The sequence below is a fragment of the Ciona robusta genome, chromosome 3 (genome assembly GCF_009617815.1).
Source record: "Ciona robusta chromosome 3, ASM961781v2".
Lineage (NCBI taxonomy): Eukaryota > Metazoa > Chordata > Ascidiacea > Phlebobranchia > Cionidae > Ciona > Ciona robusta.
The window spans coordinates 2422133-2438486 of record NC_143237.1 but is presented as its reverse complement, the minus strand read 5'-3'; the positions used below and the strand labels follow the sequence as shown (position 1 = coordinate 2438486).

At 34.4% G+C, this 16354-nt stretch overlaps 1 protein-coding gene across 1 annotated transcript in view; it reads left to right on the top strand.

Moving 5' to 3' along the window:
- LOC149737639 (axonemal central pair apparatus protein HYDIN-like) overlaps positions 1-16354 on the top strand; it is a 50922-nt gene that overhangs the window by 24261 nt on the left and 10307 nt on the right. Inside the window, exons 43-72 of the mRNA XM_089873532.1 lie at positions 204-387; positions 807-948; positions 1048-1190; positions 1511-1688; positions 1986-2221; positions 2541-2731; positions 3072-3227; positions 3591-3817; positions 4201-4422; positions 4939-5229; positions 5534-5693; positions 6121-6279; positions 6488-6700; positions 6952-7151; positions 7541-7643; positions 8072-8200; positions 8345-8470; positions 8753-8864; positions 9551-9717; positions 10175-10345; positions 10735-10845; positions 11226-11399; positions 11748-11960; positions 12477-12630; positions 13215-13384; positions 13843-14131; positions 14489-14601; positions 15027-15122; positions 15567-15727; positions 16042-16179. Coding sequence (XP_089729658.1) covers positions 204-387; positions 807-948; positions 1048-1190; positions 1511-1688; positions 1986-2221; positions 2541-2731; positions 3072-3227; positions 3591-3817; positions 4201-4422; positions 4939-5229; positions 5534-5693; positions 6121-6279; positions 6488-6700; positions 6952-7151; positions 7541-7643; positions 8072-8200; positions 8345-8470; positions 8753-8864; positions 9551-9717; positions 10175-10345; positions 10735-10845; positions 11226-11399; positions 11748-11960; positions 12477-12630; positions 13215-13384; positions 13843-14131; positions 14489-14601; positions 15027-15122; positions 15567-15727; positions 16042-16179 — 5129 coding nt within the window. The remainder of the gene's footprint in view (positions 1-203; positions 388-806; positions 949-1047; positions 1191-1510; positions 1689-1985; positions 2222-2540; positions 2732-3071; positions 3228-3590; positions 3818-4200; positions 4423-4938; positions 5230-5533; positions 5694-6120; positions 6280-6487; positions 6701-6951; positions 7152-7540; positions 7644-8071; positions 8201-8344; positions 8471-8752; positions 8865-9550; positions 9718-10174; positions 10346-10734; positions 10846-11225; positions 11400-11747; positions 11961-12476; positions 12631-13214; positions 13385-13842; positions 14132-14488; positions 14602-15026; positions 15123-15566; positions 15728-16041; positions 16180-16354) is intronic.

Here is a 16354-nt window from a genome sequence, read left to right as displayed (position 1 = left end):
CTCTGGTTTAAATCCCAGGTCTAATATCATGCCTTAGTATAGGTCCTCACCCACATGAAATAGAACACTGCTTATTAGAACCTAGTATCAAAACAAATAAGTCATTATATTGTAGACCTAATTCCAGATATGCTTTAATTTAGTGGCGTATTGATATTAATGTGCCTGTAGAGTTGTTTAGTAAAGTAAACTTTCCGTGACAGTTAAATGATTGCCACCAAGGCGTGGTGTTTGATGGGCTCGAGACACTCTTTAGTGGCAGCCATCAAGCCACGGCGCTTGCACTTCTTAAATCTATCAACAACAGAAAACATATCTACTTTGTATCTCAAAAACTTGACTACAATGTTGTTCGGGCAAGGCAGAGAGCAAAGGCAGAAGAAACAGGTGTGGTGTAGTTTATATTTAGTTTTGACTACTTTTATTTTGGTGTAGTGATTTTACCTTCACCTCATTTTTCAATAATTTCTTTTTTAATTGTATGCTTCCTGTATTCAATATGACAATACTGATATCTTCAATTTTGTTCTTGTTTTAAAATAAAATTGGCTTTAAAGCTGAAATTCTGTCACCATTGTGGGTATCTCTGTCTTTGGGCAAATATTTTACACAGAGGCGACAGTTTTTTTAAATGCAGGGAAGGCAGGGATAGATAGTTAGAAACACTACTGTGAAAATTGTCTGAATTGGTAGTATTGCCCCTTGATCAATGCAGAATATTCAAGAGTAGGCCTGCTTACCTTGCAACCCCATGTTTGGCGCCTAAGTTTTTTATATTGATGATTTACATTACATCTTCATCGCAGCAAAATCAGCAGAAGCAGAAGAAGAGCAAAGAAGAAATCGCTTGGAAGATATGGATGAAGATGAATATGATGCTCTTCCTGAGGAGGAAAAGGAAGCAATTGATCAAAAACGACTCGAAGCAAAGAGGTTGAGACTACGAAGGTATTTTCTACTTTGTTTTGTGTTGATGACATATTGGATAAAAATGTAAAAAAAATCTTGCTTTGGGTTGGTTTGAATTTAATTTTTTTTTATTTACAGAGAGGCAGAAGAGAGAAATGAGAGAGAAAGGTTGGAAAGAGAGAGAGTAGCACTTTTGGAGGAGAGAAGGTTGGAAGAGGAGAGTTCAAAGAAAAAAGGAAGAAAGAGTAAGAGAGAAGAAACTGGAAAAAGAAGTGTCTCTGGTTTGTATATTAAATGTACCTTAAACCTATTAACTTTTGGTGCCATAACCGAGATGAATTCGGAGAATTTAACAGTGTTCTCGTTTTTATGAAGTTCGAACAATTCTCAGAACTCAATAATAGTCAGGGTCAAGTGCCACGAAATACGTAACAGAGTTATGTATTTCATAGCATTTAATCCTAACTATCGGTAAGATAGTATATATTGCTTTATACTTTAAACATATACAGGTTTAGATATTTTAGTTATAATATATTTAATTAATCCAATTCTATTGTCAAAACCTCCACTAAAACCATTTATCAAAACATTTCGACAGGCAAACAAGCAGATGGTGTTCCATCCGGCCCACCAGGTGGAGCTAAAGATAAAGGCCAACCCCTCAAGACAGTTGCATCCGTGGCCATCGTCGGGCAGCAGTCGTTACATGACATTGACAAACGACCCGAATCAAGAGCAACGGAGAGACCAGAATCAATTGCTGATGATGGAAAAAAGTTGGTTGTTTAAAAGTTATTTAAAAGATATTTAACCTAACCCATGAGTTTAGCCAGGGTCGACCCATTACTCCAAAATCAAGACCATATTTATAAATATTATTGAATAAATAAATATGACTTATTAATTCATGGTGGAAAATGACAGTAGTTATAACACGGGTGTTCTGTTTCATACACCTCGAGCCCGCTTACAAGTTACGGCGTATATAAAAATTTGTGAATGGTTATTCTCCTGTATTGCCAACAATTGCAGTTTTTCCCTTAGCATTATAAATACTATTTCGTTCCCACCAGAACAAAGAAAGGCAAAAATCGTCCGGTCTCGGAAGACGGACTGAAAGAATCGATTGATGATGTTAAAGATGACCGAAGTGATGCGGAGAAGATGATGCAGCAGAGATTCAAGCTCTTTGATCTTTCTCTCAAGGACCTCAGCAATGTATTAGAGCACTGGGATCGAAGTCAACTCATCGTCAATCGATCTTCAACACCAGAGGGCGGTGTTTCACTTGCTGTTGGAGACGAGGATGGTATGTGTGAAAGTAGTTAACTGTTCATGCATGATTATGTTTTCGCAAGGTATATTATAAGTCTAAAATAAATATTTTTGCATTTTTTTATTTTCTAGGATTAACATTTCATCTTCTCCGCTTTAGTAGTTTCTGTCCTTTTACTCTGTGGTTACATGTAGAATATCTTTAGGTTCAACTCCCTAAAATGAGGATAATGAACCAAATCTAGTCCCACATATAGAATAGTATAAACTGTATAGGATACTGTGTTGACAACTTTTAGAATAAATTAAAATTTGTATGTTGTGTATATGGTTAAAATATTTGTGTGTTATAGGAGGTGGTGCGAATACTGCAACTTCTCGTGATAAGGCTCCTCCATCTGGAAAGAAAGGAAGCAAAAAGGAGAGAGAGAAGGAGAGATTGGAAAGAGAAAGGCAGGAAAAGGAGAGAGCTGAAAAAGAGAAAGCTGACCGGGAAAGAATTGAAAAAGAAAAAGCTGACAGAGAAAAACAAAGAATGGAAGAAGTAAATATGGCTAACCATCATATTTGTTTGTTCTGTTAAAAAATATCATTCACATTGTTGGTATTTCATTATATATTTGTATATATCTATGTTGCTACATTACTAGGGTGTTTATATGTTTTGCTTTAACTAATATATGATGTTATAACCTGACAATGAACATGAGGTAATAATCTCCCACAAAGTTACATATGTAGTAACTTGTTAACGGGCTTATGTTGTATAAAACAAAACACTCATGTTATAACAACCATCGTTGCCCCCACCAAGGATAAATAAGTTAAACCCATTTATTGATTCGTTCATTTATTCATAATTTTTATTGAGATGTCACTTCCAGGGAATTGAAGTTGATGGCCAAGGATCTGGTCAGTTTAATACAGCTGATGTGTTTGATGGAATAGGAGTCCCACATATTCAACTCGATGCAAACGACCCTGAGAATCCATGCTGTAAACAAATTCTCGAACTAGGGAAACTACCCACCGTTAATGATGTAAGCATTATGTTACCAGCTTTTTTTACTTCTTTAGTTTTTACTGCATTGTTTGGTAAGTTTGTTTCAGGAAACATAAGTTACATATCTGGTAACCCGAAACGGGCATGTTGTGTATGGAACAGATCACTCTGTGACTGTACCATAATTCATAAATAAATGAGTTAGATTTGTACCAACTCATTGACCCCACTTTATGTATTCAAAGCTTCATGTCGCTTTCATTTATCCATTCGTTTAATGTTTGTATTAAGTAGAATAAATTTGCTTAAGAAATATTTATTAGTTTAAAAAAACATAAGAAATATTTATTGGTTGATTAAAAAAAGCAAGTTACATTCATTCATTCATCCACTCATTCAGGTGTTAGATGGCTTGGGTCTTGGACCAAAAGGTCCCCCAATTCCCCCACCAGCCATGTTCTCCGTCATCCCATTCCCTGTAAAGAGGAAACCACCTAGTGGTGATAAAGCGCAACACTACGAGTTCGTTGCTTCGAGTCCAGATGACCCGAACATTGGGGTTGATGACCAAGCTTCCAAGGAACCAGAACCACCACCGGAGGAGCCAACACCGTCAGAAGTTACAAGGTGGTGAAATATTTAGATTGGGGGTCTAGGTGAAAAAGAAGTGGCTTATTAGATAATGTTTTAACTTTTTTTTTCTTATTCTTGCCGAGCCACTGGGTACAAAAACAGAGCCAAACTGCTGTTAGTGCATGCAGAATGTTGCAGAAATACAATAATTGAGCAAATAGTCTATGTACATACACCACACCTCTCTTTTATTGTTATGTGGGTAAGGTTCTTCTATGTGTGGCATGCTATGAAACCTGTGACTCGGAGTTGGCCTATTATGCCAACAGACATATGGTTTGTCATTTTTAAATTGTGACTAGAAAATATCGAAAAACAATTTCTGTTCTGATATGGTGTAACAAAATTTTTTTTAAAACATTAAAAAATCTTTAAAGGTCTGAATCTCGCAAAGAAGACCCCGCACCCCCGAGTAGAAAGGGTAAAAACGCCCGAACTGGAACAGGTCGTAAATCTTCACCCCGTCGCAGCAGACGTGGGTCGACTGATGGGGGTAAAATATCCCCCCCTATACCCATAACCCCGGGATCTGAAGCTGACCAAAGCAGCGTGATGGGAGAGTCTTCGGATTTTAAAGTTGTGAAATTAAGCCATTTTAGGTTGGTTTGTTATTTATGATTGTAGCTTGTTTTATGTCGGTACGTTTTACCTTTTTTTACAACTGCTCAAATTTAAAAAAAAATCAATGGTAAAGCTTTGAATCTCTGAATCTGTGTTTTACCCTTTGTTTTATTTAAGCATTTAATAAACTTTAGCTTTAACTACAAAAAGTAAAAGGAAAAAAAGTTTATTAAAAGTTAATAATTTTATGACCAAGTCAAATGGCAAACCACTTATTAGAAAAACCAATGGGTTAAGAAGCACTGTTAACTTTAACATATACTCTGTCCACGCTCATTTTATAATTCATGAGCCTTAGCATCATCTCCTAATTGTTTTCTTAAGAATAACAGTTTTTAATTAGTAGTAAATATCCTTTTTTAAAGTCTACATAATTAATAATTTTGACACTGGCAATCAATTTGTCCATTTAATCAAAAAATTTTAATCATTTAATGTAGCTTATTTGTTTTTGTTGTTTTGTTTTTTAAAATAACTAAAATACATCCACACAGATGGGTGGTACCTGCTTATGGGGAAACTATTCTTCGTGTTCGCTTCAGTTCTGAAGAGCTTGGTCAGTTCGACCAAACGCTCAACTTTGAGATTGTTGGGACTCGTCGGAGGTATCAGGTCTTCTGCAGAGGAGTTTGTTCCTTCCCCACCATCTGCAGGGAGCCAAGGATCGTGTTCCCGCATCGCAAGAAGACGAAACCACGTCCCGAGAAAACGGTAGCAAAGAAATATATCCTGCAGGAGGAAGTCTTTGAATTTGGTCCTTTGCTATGTGGAAAGACGAGAGAAAGGTTTATTTAACTACTTTAACTAATAAAACTAAACAATTTTTATGATTACAAATTTATGTAAAATTATATTGTCAATTTGTTTGGAAATTATTCTTTGTAATCAAAATACTTACATGGTTTTGCATAAGAAGAAAAATGTTAAGATAAAGATTATAAAAATTTAAAACCATTATCAATTTAAATACACTAAAACAGAACATCCGTGTTTTCCGGTCAGGCAAGAATAAAGCAAGTTAAATACATACAATGAATGTTAAATGTAAAACACCTTCAACCCACCTAATTCCTTCAATTATTAAACCAGATACAAGGAAGGTCGCTACCCTGAAAATATGGAGCAACTTACAATAATGAACACCTCACCCCTCCCAGCTAATATTAGCTTCTGTTTCCAACATGACAGCAATGCAACAACATTTCTGCTAGATCCTCCAAATATAAGTCTAGAACCAAATGAATCTAAAGTAAGTTGCAAAGTTTTCCTTTATTTGATCAAAATTATGCTTTTTTTAAGTTTATCAATCTTGGTTTATTATCTGGGAATTTTTTAAAAATATTGTTTTTTTGTTTTTAATATTATTAATATTATTTTTAGATTTTTTAAGTATTGTTTGTAAAAAAAACATATTTCATTTTCAGTTATAAACCACTGAATTATTTTTTTTGACTTATGTAGTCTTAATAATTTAATATAATAATAATAACTTCATTTGTCTTTTCATTTACAACAGCGGAGATTAAAAAAAAAAAAACTTTTAAAACAGAAAAGACAGGATGTAGCGACCAAACAACAGTTGTTAAAACACTGGTAAAAACATATTTACACCAAAAGCATGGTCGCTAATTTCTTAAATATTCCTATTTGATTTTAATTACCACATTACTGTGTAGGCATTATCAGTATGGGCATATCCAAAGACAGCCGGTCGATTCATGGATTGCATTGTATGTTGTGTGCGTGAAAACCCAGAACCCATTTGTTTTAATGTTGCTTGCCATGGAGTTCGACCTGAGCTTGAACTTGACCGAAAACATCTGCATTTTGATAAGGTTGGTTGTGCTCAAAAATGGCTTCCCTTATATGTATAAGGGATATGGGCCAGTGGATTACTCCGTTATATAAAGTCTCTACATTTTAAAAGTATTGTTGCATTAGTGATTTACCGTTTAAGTTTTCAAAACAAGAATTTTACACTCAGACAAGTGAGGACTATACTCTACACCAATTATAAAAACTAATTATTTTTGTCCTTGTTAGGTTCTCCTGCACAGGAAAGACACCCGTACATTATACCTCCGTAACAGCACCATGTTAGCTGTAGCATGGAAGGTGGCCGGCATGGAAAACATGGGAGATGATTTCTCACTGAACCAGGATGTTGGGGTGATTGAACCAAGATGTGAATTTGCGCTTCAACTTCATTTCCGAGCAACAAAAGCCATGAATTTGAAGAAGACAATCAGATTAGAGGTCAATGGATGATGCGTCGCTGTTTTAAATGTTTTTTTATCTTTTATTTAATATATAAAAAAATAAACTTAAATTATACTAATGTGCCTTCTGGTTAAACATTTTCAATTTTTTTTTTTAGACTTTTTTTAATTTTTTTTAAAAATATTTTTTAACTTTTTTCCATTTACTTTTATAGAAAAAATATTGAACCATAAAAGCAAGCTAAGGATACGCAAAATTCAACTTATAATCAAGCATATTTGTTACAGATATCAGATGTTGAAAACATCATGGGTTTGGTACAAACAGAAAACGTTCAAGTTACAGCTGAAGCTTATGATGTTGCTCTTGACATGAGTTTCCCCAAAGGTGCAGATGGTGGATTAGATTTTGGTACAATACGTGTCATGGATGAATCAAAACAAACATGCTCACTCAAGAATAAAGGAAAATATGAGATTGGATTTAAGTAAGTTGGATAGGATGATTTTTTTACATCATAGCTTCATTTCTGTTTGCATTGCTGTTTTTCTTAAATTGAAATATTAAGATGTGTAGTACATTTCCAGCGGTTAGAGCGCTCTTAACAAGAGGGTACTGGGTAAATGGTACTGCTACCACAAAAAAACTATTTTAAGTTCACCAATAACTCGTAAGCAGGAGTTCCTTAAAATAGGATTTAAGTTATAAAGTTGTTCTTCTATTTAAAATAAATATCTGACATTTATTCATTACAAAGCAATGCGAAAGCTTTTTATTGTACCAGTTAGATGAAGCAGGCTTCGTCTCACCATATGAATATGTAATCAATTGTAGTTAATATGAATGTGGTTTTAACATGATTTCTATTTCCTGAAGCTTCTTGTTTGAGAAACATGCCCCCAACTGCCCTCCAGTGGATGAGTTGTTCAGTGTTCTTCCTCAAAAAGGAACGCTGATTCCAAATGATCGTCCAACGCAGGTCAGACTATGTTTTTAATGAAACGTGTTAAAATGTAAACCTCTGAAATGAATTCTTGTGTAGTGTAATTGCCTATTTATTTACAAAACATGGTTGTTTTATTTTATCTCTAGGTTAAGATCGAATGTGTGTTAAATGCCATTTACACATTACCTTTTTATATTGTATCGTTTTTGTTTTGTGTGGTGCCTTTGATTAGTTGAGTGCATAATTTCCTAAATTTTGAAGTTTAAGAAGAAATAAGTTTTTTATGGGTTTATTATGACAGGACAGTTAACAAAATAGTAGCTACATTTCTCAAAGAAGAAAATGTACATGTACTATACTTTTTTATTAGTTTGTCATTTAAAACCTTAAGAAAATAAATTTTAAAGTCTTTGTTGCAAACAGTGAAATACAGATTATTTTTAAACATTCCCATTTAATAGGTTCAAGTAATATTTCGATCTCGAACTGAAGTTACAATTCGTGACGTTCCATTGTTGAAATGTCAAGTCATTGAACCAAACATTGGGGATGGAAAGGAAATAATTGCTTCGATTCCCATCAAATTGGCTGTAAGTATTTAGTGTGCCAGTTTCAGCTTTTTAGCATATTTTTTATCGGCCTTTTTACAGTCAAAATAACCTATTATGTTTCTGTTGTTATTACACTATTATTTTAAAACAACAGACCTTATCACAATATTTTTTTTTTCAAAGGTTCGAAGCTTGTTCACAAAGTATGTGATCTTCCCAAGCACTGACATTAACTTTGGTCCAATGGTCATCAATACAAAGAAGACAAGAACATTTACCATTGAAAATAAAGGAGAATTTGATTTCAAGGTAATCTATGTTTTTTATATTAAACTAATTTGACTTGACGGTGCTATCATTATGGCCGTTCTTAGGCAGGACACTTAACAACTCTTGTTCCAACCCAATCAATTATGGCTTATCTAGATTGTCATTAGACAATAAAAGTTAACGAAATCAAAAAATATGGCCTACAATGTCACATATAAGCTGGCATGACTGTATCATTCAGAACACCCATCTAATAATGACTATCGTTGACCTGCCACACTAGGATAAATAAATTCATTCACTCACTCCTATTACAAACAGTACACAATTGTGAAAATGATCCGGGAAGCCCCTAACGTGCGACCACGACCGATGGTTCTCGGTGGAAGACGAGCGAAGTCGAGAGATGGATCAAGCTCAAGTAGATCTGTTGGTATGTTTATATAATTTCTATGTTCTCATTTTTTTCAGCACATGCTTGAGTGGTTAGAGGCTTGCATTGTAACTGAGAAACACAGGGTTTGATGCTCAACTTAGTTTATTGTGTCAATGGTTAAGACATGTAAAGCCATTTGCTTCAACCCAGTGGTCACCAAAAAAATATATAAAAAACAATTGCCCACGCCATACTGAAAAACTAATACCCATAGAGTTTTAATATTCTTTCTTTTTTTGTTTCTATCCGATACTTTTACTCAAGTAGATTTTACCTACAGCGTCCCTTGTCTTTGTTGTTGTATTAATGTCTTTGTTGTTGTACGGAAAACGACAGTCGTTAGCACACAGGTTTAACACCTTGTGCCAGCTTACGAGTTACCATATGTATGTTACTTTGTGGGTGATTATTTTTTGAGAATTTTTTCATTTTTTTATGTGTGGCTGATAATTTGGACAACCCATTAGTGACCACTGGGTTGGAGCAATTGCCGTTAAGTGTCTTGCCCAAGGATACATACACCGACAATGGTAGCATAGTCGAGCCTTGAACCCACTATCTCTGGGTTACAGGCAGGCACACTAACCACTATACCACGGTGCCGAAAAATAATAAAACAACTGTTTAAAACCAAAGCGTTCTGATATAACCTTGCTATAACTAAAGTTGTATTTCTATTGTAGCTCGAGGGGGACGAGCAGCTTCAATCAGACAAGACATGGGATCAAACCAAACTCGTTTATTGGTCGGTACATTTACTGTGTACCCAGGATTTGGGACCATACTGCCTGGTGGTGTGCAAAATATTACTGTGGATAATGTGGCTGAAAACACAGGCAAATCTGAAGAGGTAAATACAAACAGCGTGTTATGAATACTTTCCATTTCATATAGAATAAACTTTTAATGTACATCCTTTACATATTATGCGGCTTTAATTTTAATTCTATCATCTGTGCATATGTTTTATCATATCGGGCATTAACGAATTTTTTTTTGTTTTTTTAATATGCACATCTGGTGATCTGATATTAGGCTTTTGCAACCCACTATGAGTTTATTCTTGTAGTTCTCTAAAGCAATACTGTTTTATTTATCTATTTCATTCTTATGATGTTATAGTGACAGATATTTTGCTGTTATTTCCCATCTTTTTCCCTATGTTGTTTAAACATTCTCTTTTTTTATTATATCAAAAGAATATGTTATGTATTTTACTCTAAACATATCTCTATGTTTATCGTTTCTAAAAAGTAAATGAAAATTATATTGTGTATCTTACCCCGAACATATTTCTATCCTTATAGTTTCTGTCGATCGACATCAGTGATAGAGATCCCGTAGACAACGCATCAGGTATTCCATATCGACTTCTTGCTGAAGGTTGTGTTCCAAGCATCAACACTGGTGATATTACATCAATATTTGAAGAACACAGAATTTGTAAGAATCTTCATGCTTTCTCTGACAGTCAGGAGGTGAGAAAATAAAGTTTTAAAAAGATTTATTGGAGTGCTTAATTTTATATGGAAGTATTTGTTACACATTACTTGTAAATTTCGATATGCTAAATCACTATTTAGGCAGTAGGTAAATACTGCGCCAATTTAAAAGTCAACTTTAATTTCATATCAAATTACATAGTAATTTGTTTTGTAAATTCGTTGTCTTTTACTGTAAGATATATGTATTAGGGATTTAACCGTCACACATTTACTCTTTCTAATATTTCTATCCTTAAAGCTTTTTAAGGTCACTGTTTTTCAGTTTATTCCATCTCTTTGCTGTATGACTGAAAAGATACATAAAAAACAAGTTTATAAAGTACTAAAAGTTACATTTTACACATTGTTTAAATATGTTCCAGTTCTTGGAAGGATCTGGAGTATATGGAGAGGAAGACGGAAAGTTTGTGTTTTGTAACGTGGTGGTTGGGAGAAAGTCATATGCGAGGTTCAAGATATCTAATACTAACAAGGTAGGATGATTCATTCAAGTCTGATTTCTCATTTACTATATATATCAAACCTAATATTAGTTGTATATATTTGCTGCCAGGCTCATTATAAGTTTGAAAGGTATCTTGTGGTAATTTTTATTTGTGACCATAAAGAGGCCAATGTTTCTACTATCATGCAACATGATCAGATTTTGTTATTAAGTTTTTTGTTCAAAGACACATTGTCAGCTCTTGTAAGATCACAATTAAAAATATGCCAAAATGTTTGACTGTGATTAATTTGTAAGTGATTTTCCACTATATATGAATTTAATTTAAATAAATGTTTTAGAAATTAAAGTAAATTTAATTTTCTTGGCACCAAGTTATAACAACTAAACTTCACTTATAATTTCTAGGTTGCAGTAGATGTATCAATAACAGTGAAAGCGTTATCGAACAAGGTAGCTGCTCGTATTCATGATATATTTGAGGTTGAACCATCTAAGATACAAATCCAACCTCACAACTTCATGTACGCCACGGTATCATTCTGCCCGCCTGCCATGAACTCATACTCTTGTAACTTTGAAGTAAGTCCAAAAAATTTAAAACAAAATGAATACTTTTCATTGAAATTTAAAAAAAAGTGATTTCTTTATATGTTTTGTTTGGTGCTTGTGTTCAAGAGTTAATATCAAGTGTTTGGAATTGGAAAAAATGTTCACATTATTCTGACAACCACCACTGAGTTGGAGTAATGTACGTTAGGTGTATTGCCAAAGGATACATACCATCAGTTTTGTATCAAGCAATAAATATGCCATCCTCCGGAATGAAAGCATCTAGCCACTTGGCCACAACTCCAGACTTTTGTTGAATATAAACTTTTCCGTAATTTTCCCTAATGATCATACTAATAATACTATGTATGTTGCCAGGCAAACGTGGATGGGTTACCAAGCAGTGTTGCCAAGGGTCGAAATTTATCCTTCGAGATAACTGGGGAGGGAAACCTTCCAAGAGTGACCGTGATGAGCCCTAAAGTTCGTAACAAGAGTGGTGAACCACTTCTTGTGTTTCAACGTTTGCTGTTGCAAAGAACTGAAAGTCTGCCTCTGGTGTTAAAAAATGAAGGAACTTTTCCAAGCAAGGTGATTTATTTGATTCTACATGGTCGAGGTGGTCCTACAGGGTAGCACTCTGTTGGAGCTAAGATTTAGGCCAGTTGGCTTATTACCCCAACACCCAGGATGCTACAACCGATTTATTGACGACTGGGTTGGACCGATGTCCACTAAATATCCTGGAAAAGGACGATAAGGCTATCAGATTTGGTTTTGTGTAAAAGACAACGGTTTTGTGTGAAAGTGTTGGTTTATTTTGCAGCTTATTTCAAGTATTCTAATTTTACATTAGTTCGTTATGCCGTAAGTTTACCAGACATTGTAACCACACAATTTCTGTAAATTTGTTTAAATCCAAAATTAATTGACATCTTCCTGATTTCTATTGTATTCAGTAAACCAATCTGTTCTGTTCACACGCTAGTTAAGCTTCTTCAATTATGGGCTGTCCAAAGTTAAATACCTTGAGGTGTATCAATACACTTGTCTTATATAACCACTATGAACAAGTGACATTCATTAAATGTATTTTTACATTCCCAGGTCAACATTACTCTTGAACAGCAGGTTATCCCTGATGATGATGATGCAAATGATGGGAAAGAATTCTCAGCTTACGTTCCTGACTTTGCTTACAAACTTACCTCTGTTGGTGAAACAAGGGCTGTGTTTCCAATGCATAATACAAGGGATACAAGTAAGTGTGTGAATGGTTTAGCATTTAGTTTCATGCTGAAGCAAAGAATAGTGTTCGATATAATGAGCCTTTTTTATTCTGTAAAATATGGGTGCGGTCCTAAAGTGTGGCATAGCATGGGAGATCTAGACAAGAGTTGGCTCAGTACCTCAGCACAGGGTGCTGATACATATTAGTGACCTTGGTTGGAGCAATGTCCGTGAAATGTCTTGCTAAAAGACATTTCAAATATGTGCACTAGGCCTACCTGCCTCCAGCCCAGAGGTTGCGGGTACGAGGCCTGATGCTGCTACTAATGTGTTGCCCCATCACACAAAAGAAATGTGTTATATTCACATATTCAATTTTAAGCATTTGTGAAGTAAAACTTTCCTAATCTTCATATGTTAATAATCATTTTATAGCTAGCTCATCTGGTATAAAACAATGTGGTGCATTTCTGACAGTCCGTCTGTCATTTGGCAAAACTGAGTCAGAGAATGTTATTAATGAGTGTGAATAAGCTGTCATAAGCTTTATTTATATTTTAATGAGCTTCCATAACCTTCCACATATATGTTAATAAGGTTCCATACCTTCTACAGGGAAATGGCCGTACACTGCAAGTGTTGTGTTAACTCCTGGTGAGGAAGCTCGCTTCAATGTTACCTTCACACCAATGATGTATCGGGTGTACAATGGACAAATAAAGATTTCAATTGTCGATAATTTGTTTGAGGAGCACAGGATACAACTATATGGTGAAGGGTTTAAGGTTGGTTGGCGTTTTTATTTATTGGTGAAGTCTCGTGGCATATCCTGTCGGGGGGGGGGGGGGGGGGGCTTTGTGTTTAACTGATTAAAATTTATCAAAACAGATTGCTTTGTCAATAGGGGGCTGTTAATATGTTATTCTGGAAGTTAAGGGGCTGGATGAATACTTAAATATAAGAGCTGATTTAAGCAGCTAAAGATACATTTTCTCTTACCAAAGTTGTATTAATATCTTGATATTAAATAATGTAATGGTGTATTGCCTTTTTACTATATTTCTTATGAGTTTTCATTTAATAACAAAAAAAAAAAAAAAAATACAAAGATACATACATGGTAACTCTTAACCAGGCACGAGTTGTATAAAACAAAACACTTATTCGATAACAACTGTCGTTTCCACGCCACGCGAGGATAAAATAAGTTACATTCAGGCATTTATTCCTAATAATCACACAGGATGATGTCACATTCGACAATCTCCATAGCGATGGTGACATGGCGTCCCTCGCCGGTGACGATGGAATCATTGACACTGATGGTTTACCGAAACAAATGACAGCTGAACCAAGTTCTGGGGGTTCAGGGGGCAGGGGAGAGTCCCTAATGTTTGGTGATTGCAACGTGGGGGTTGCGAAAGATCGTTCGTTCATGCTGACAAACCACTCACAAACTGATGCAGTTAGGTTCCAGTGGTCTGAACATGATAATGTGAAATTTGTTCCAACTGTTGGTCATATTCATCCAGGTTTGTTTTAGTTGTTTCTTCTTTGAGTGTTTTAATTGATTTTTCTGTCTATAAGATTAAACCTGTGAGTTTAGCAGCCACGCTTCTATTTATATCATTTTAGTAGTTTTTACTCCAGCGTGCTTTTAACAACGGGCGTTTTTCTGTTAATTCTCTTCTCTTTGTTGTTTAATTTATTTGATCTTCACTACTCTATTCCAAGATATAAATGCAATTTTTAATCATAAATATTTGAGTAATAAGTCTCCATCAAATTGCGATCTAAGACAAAAATGTCTGACTCGTGATAATAAAATGCGATGGCGATTACTTTATGTGATTCTTTTCAAAGTATAAAACACACATTTTATCATGCAGGTTGTTCAAAAGATATCACCGTCACTTTTAAAGCTGATCAACCAGTGGAGTTAAAGAAAACAATCATCAAATGTTCATTGGTCAAAATTAATTTCCCTGGACCAATCGAAACGGTGAGGAAAAATTTAAATTTTTACTTCAATAATTTATATGATAATGTTAAATAAATATATTTATGTGCTTAAAAAATGTTTTGTAAACGCTTCATACAGTTTTCTGTTATTTAATACATGTTTATACTTTTATTAAAGAGAGTAAGACTTCTGTTGTTGCTACTTTCTGGTAAAAAATATAAGTTTTATTTTATAACAATGTTTTATCCATCATAATATCAGTATGGTGTGTTGCCACATGGCAGATAAACCCTTGGTATTGTAACATTTATGTTTTTTATAATATTTTTTTTTCTCAAAGAGGTATTTATTTTACAGTATAAACTGGTATGTAGTTTTTAGTTTGACTTAAGAAATAACATTTTGTATGGGTTTAACTTAACATATATTTTGTTAACAAAATTTAACATTTGGACATTTTCCAGGTAACAGATTGGGATGATAGAATGAGAACAGTCAAGTGGGTTGATGTGGCTTCTCTTGATCCAAAGAAAGCTGGGAGCAGACCTGCTAAGAAAAAGGTGGGTGTGATCAATTAAATTAGTATATATTTAGGTTTAACAATTTAAAATGGTGGATGATTGAATGGCTTTTTTAGTCTTTGCGGTAACGGAAAGAAAATTAAAGAAAAAAAAACAGATAAGTTATGGTAAACCGACATGCAATATAACATGCTTATGGATATGGATAAACGGAAGTAAAAAAATTAGAAAACGGGCTTGACTGTTAAACCTTACGAATAGTATTTAACTTCTCTTAAAAATGTATGATTGGTTGGTCTATTTCACCTAAATTGGTTCTTATTTTTATATTGGAATTAGAACAGAACAACTTTATCATGTGTTATTGAATAATGAGATACTCAAATGCCAAATGTGTGATTTTCATACAAGACATATTTTAAAAGTTCTTTGAAAAACTACATCATCACTAAACAGGTATTTATTACAAAGTTTCTTTTACAGATAATTGAAACTGAAAAAGAGCCTGACCACCTGGTGGCGGAAGAGAGCTCGAGGTGTCTTGAATTGTTTGCATGGGCAAAAAGTGACCATGCCAAGTTAGATTGCGATACAACCTCTATTACGTTTAAAGACACGCTAATGTTCCAAGCAAGACTGTTTGAGTGAGTAGTCATTAATCTTATTATGGCCTTTGAATGCAAAATTTTAATGTTTAATGATTAAGTATCGCACATTGTAACACTATTATCATGAATCATTTATTGCGCGTGTAGGAGCAACTCAAGGAGTTATTACACAAGTGATGTTTAGATTTTTTTAATTTTTCCTTTTTAAAATTAATGTCTCTAGAAAAGCACATTTATGCACAAAATTGCTGTTTTATTATAAATCTAACTGGAGTGGTTTTTGTAACAACCTTTCTCATCATATTAATAGAACTTGTGCAGTTTTAAAATTGGATTGTTTTTTGTTTCAGATTTACAATGTGCAACACTGGTCAAGTAGCATTGCAATACGATTGGCAGTTAGTTATGGAAGCACTGTCTATACCTGGCACCACATCTTGCTCAACTGATTTGGATGGAAGGCCTTCAACTGCAAACCAATCATCAAGGTTTGCTATTTATAAAAAAGTTTAAAACGGGGAAAAAATAAATAAGTTATTGTAACCAAAGCATACCAGGTTCAATGCTCCACACTGATAGGCTTATGTGTCCTTGGGCAATACCCTTAACAGCTTTCTTTAGCCCAGTGCTCGCTAATGAACTGTAGCACCCTGGGTGTTGGGG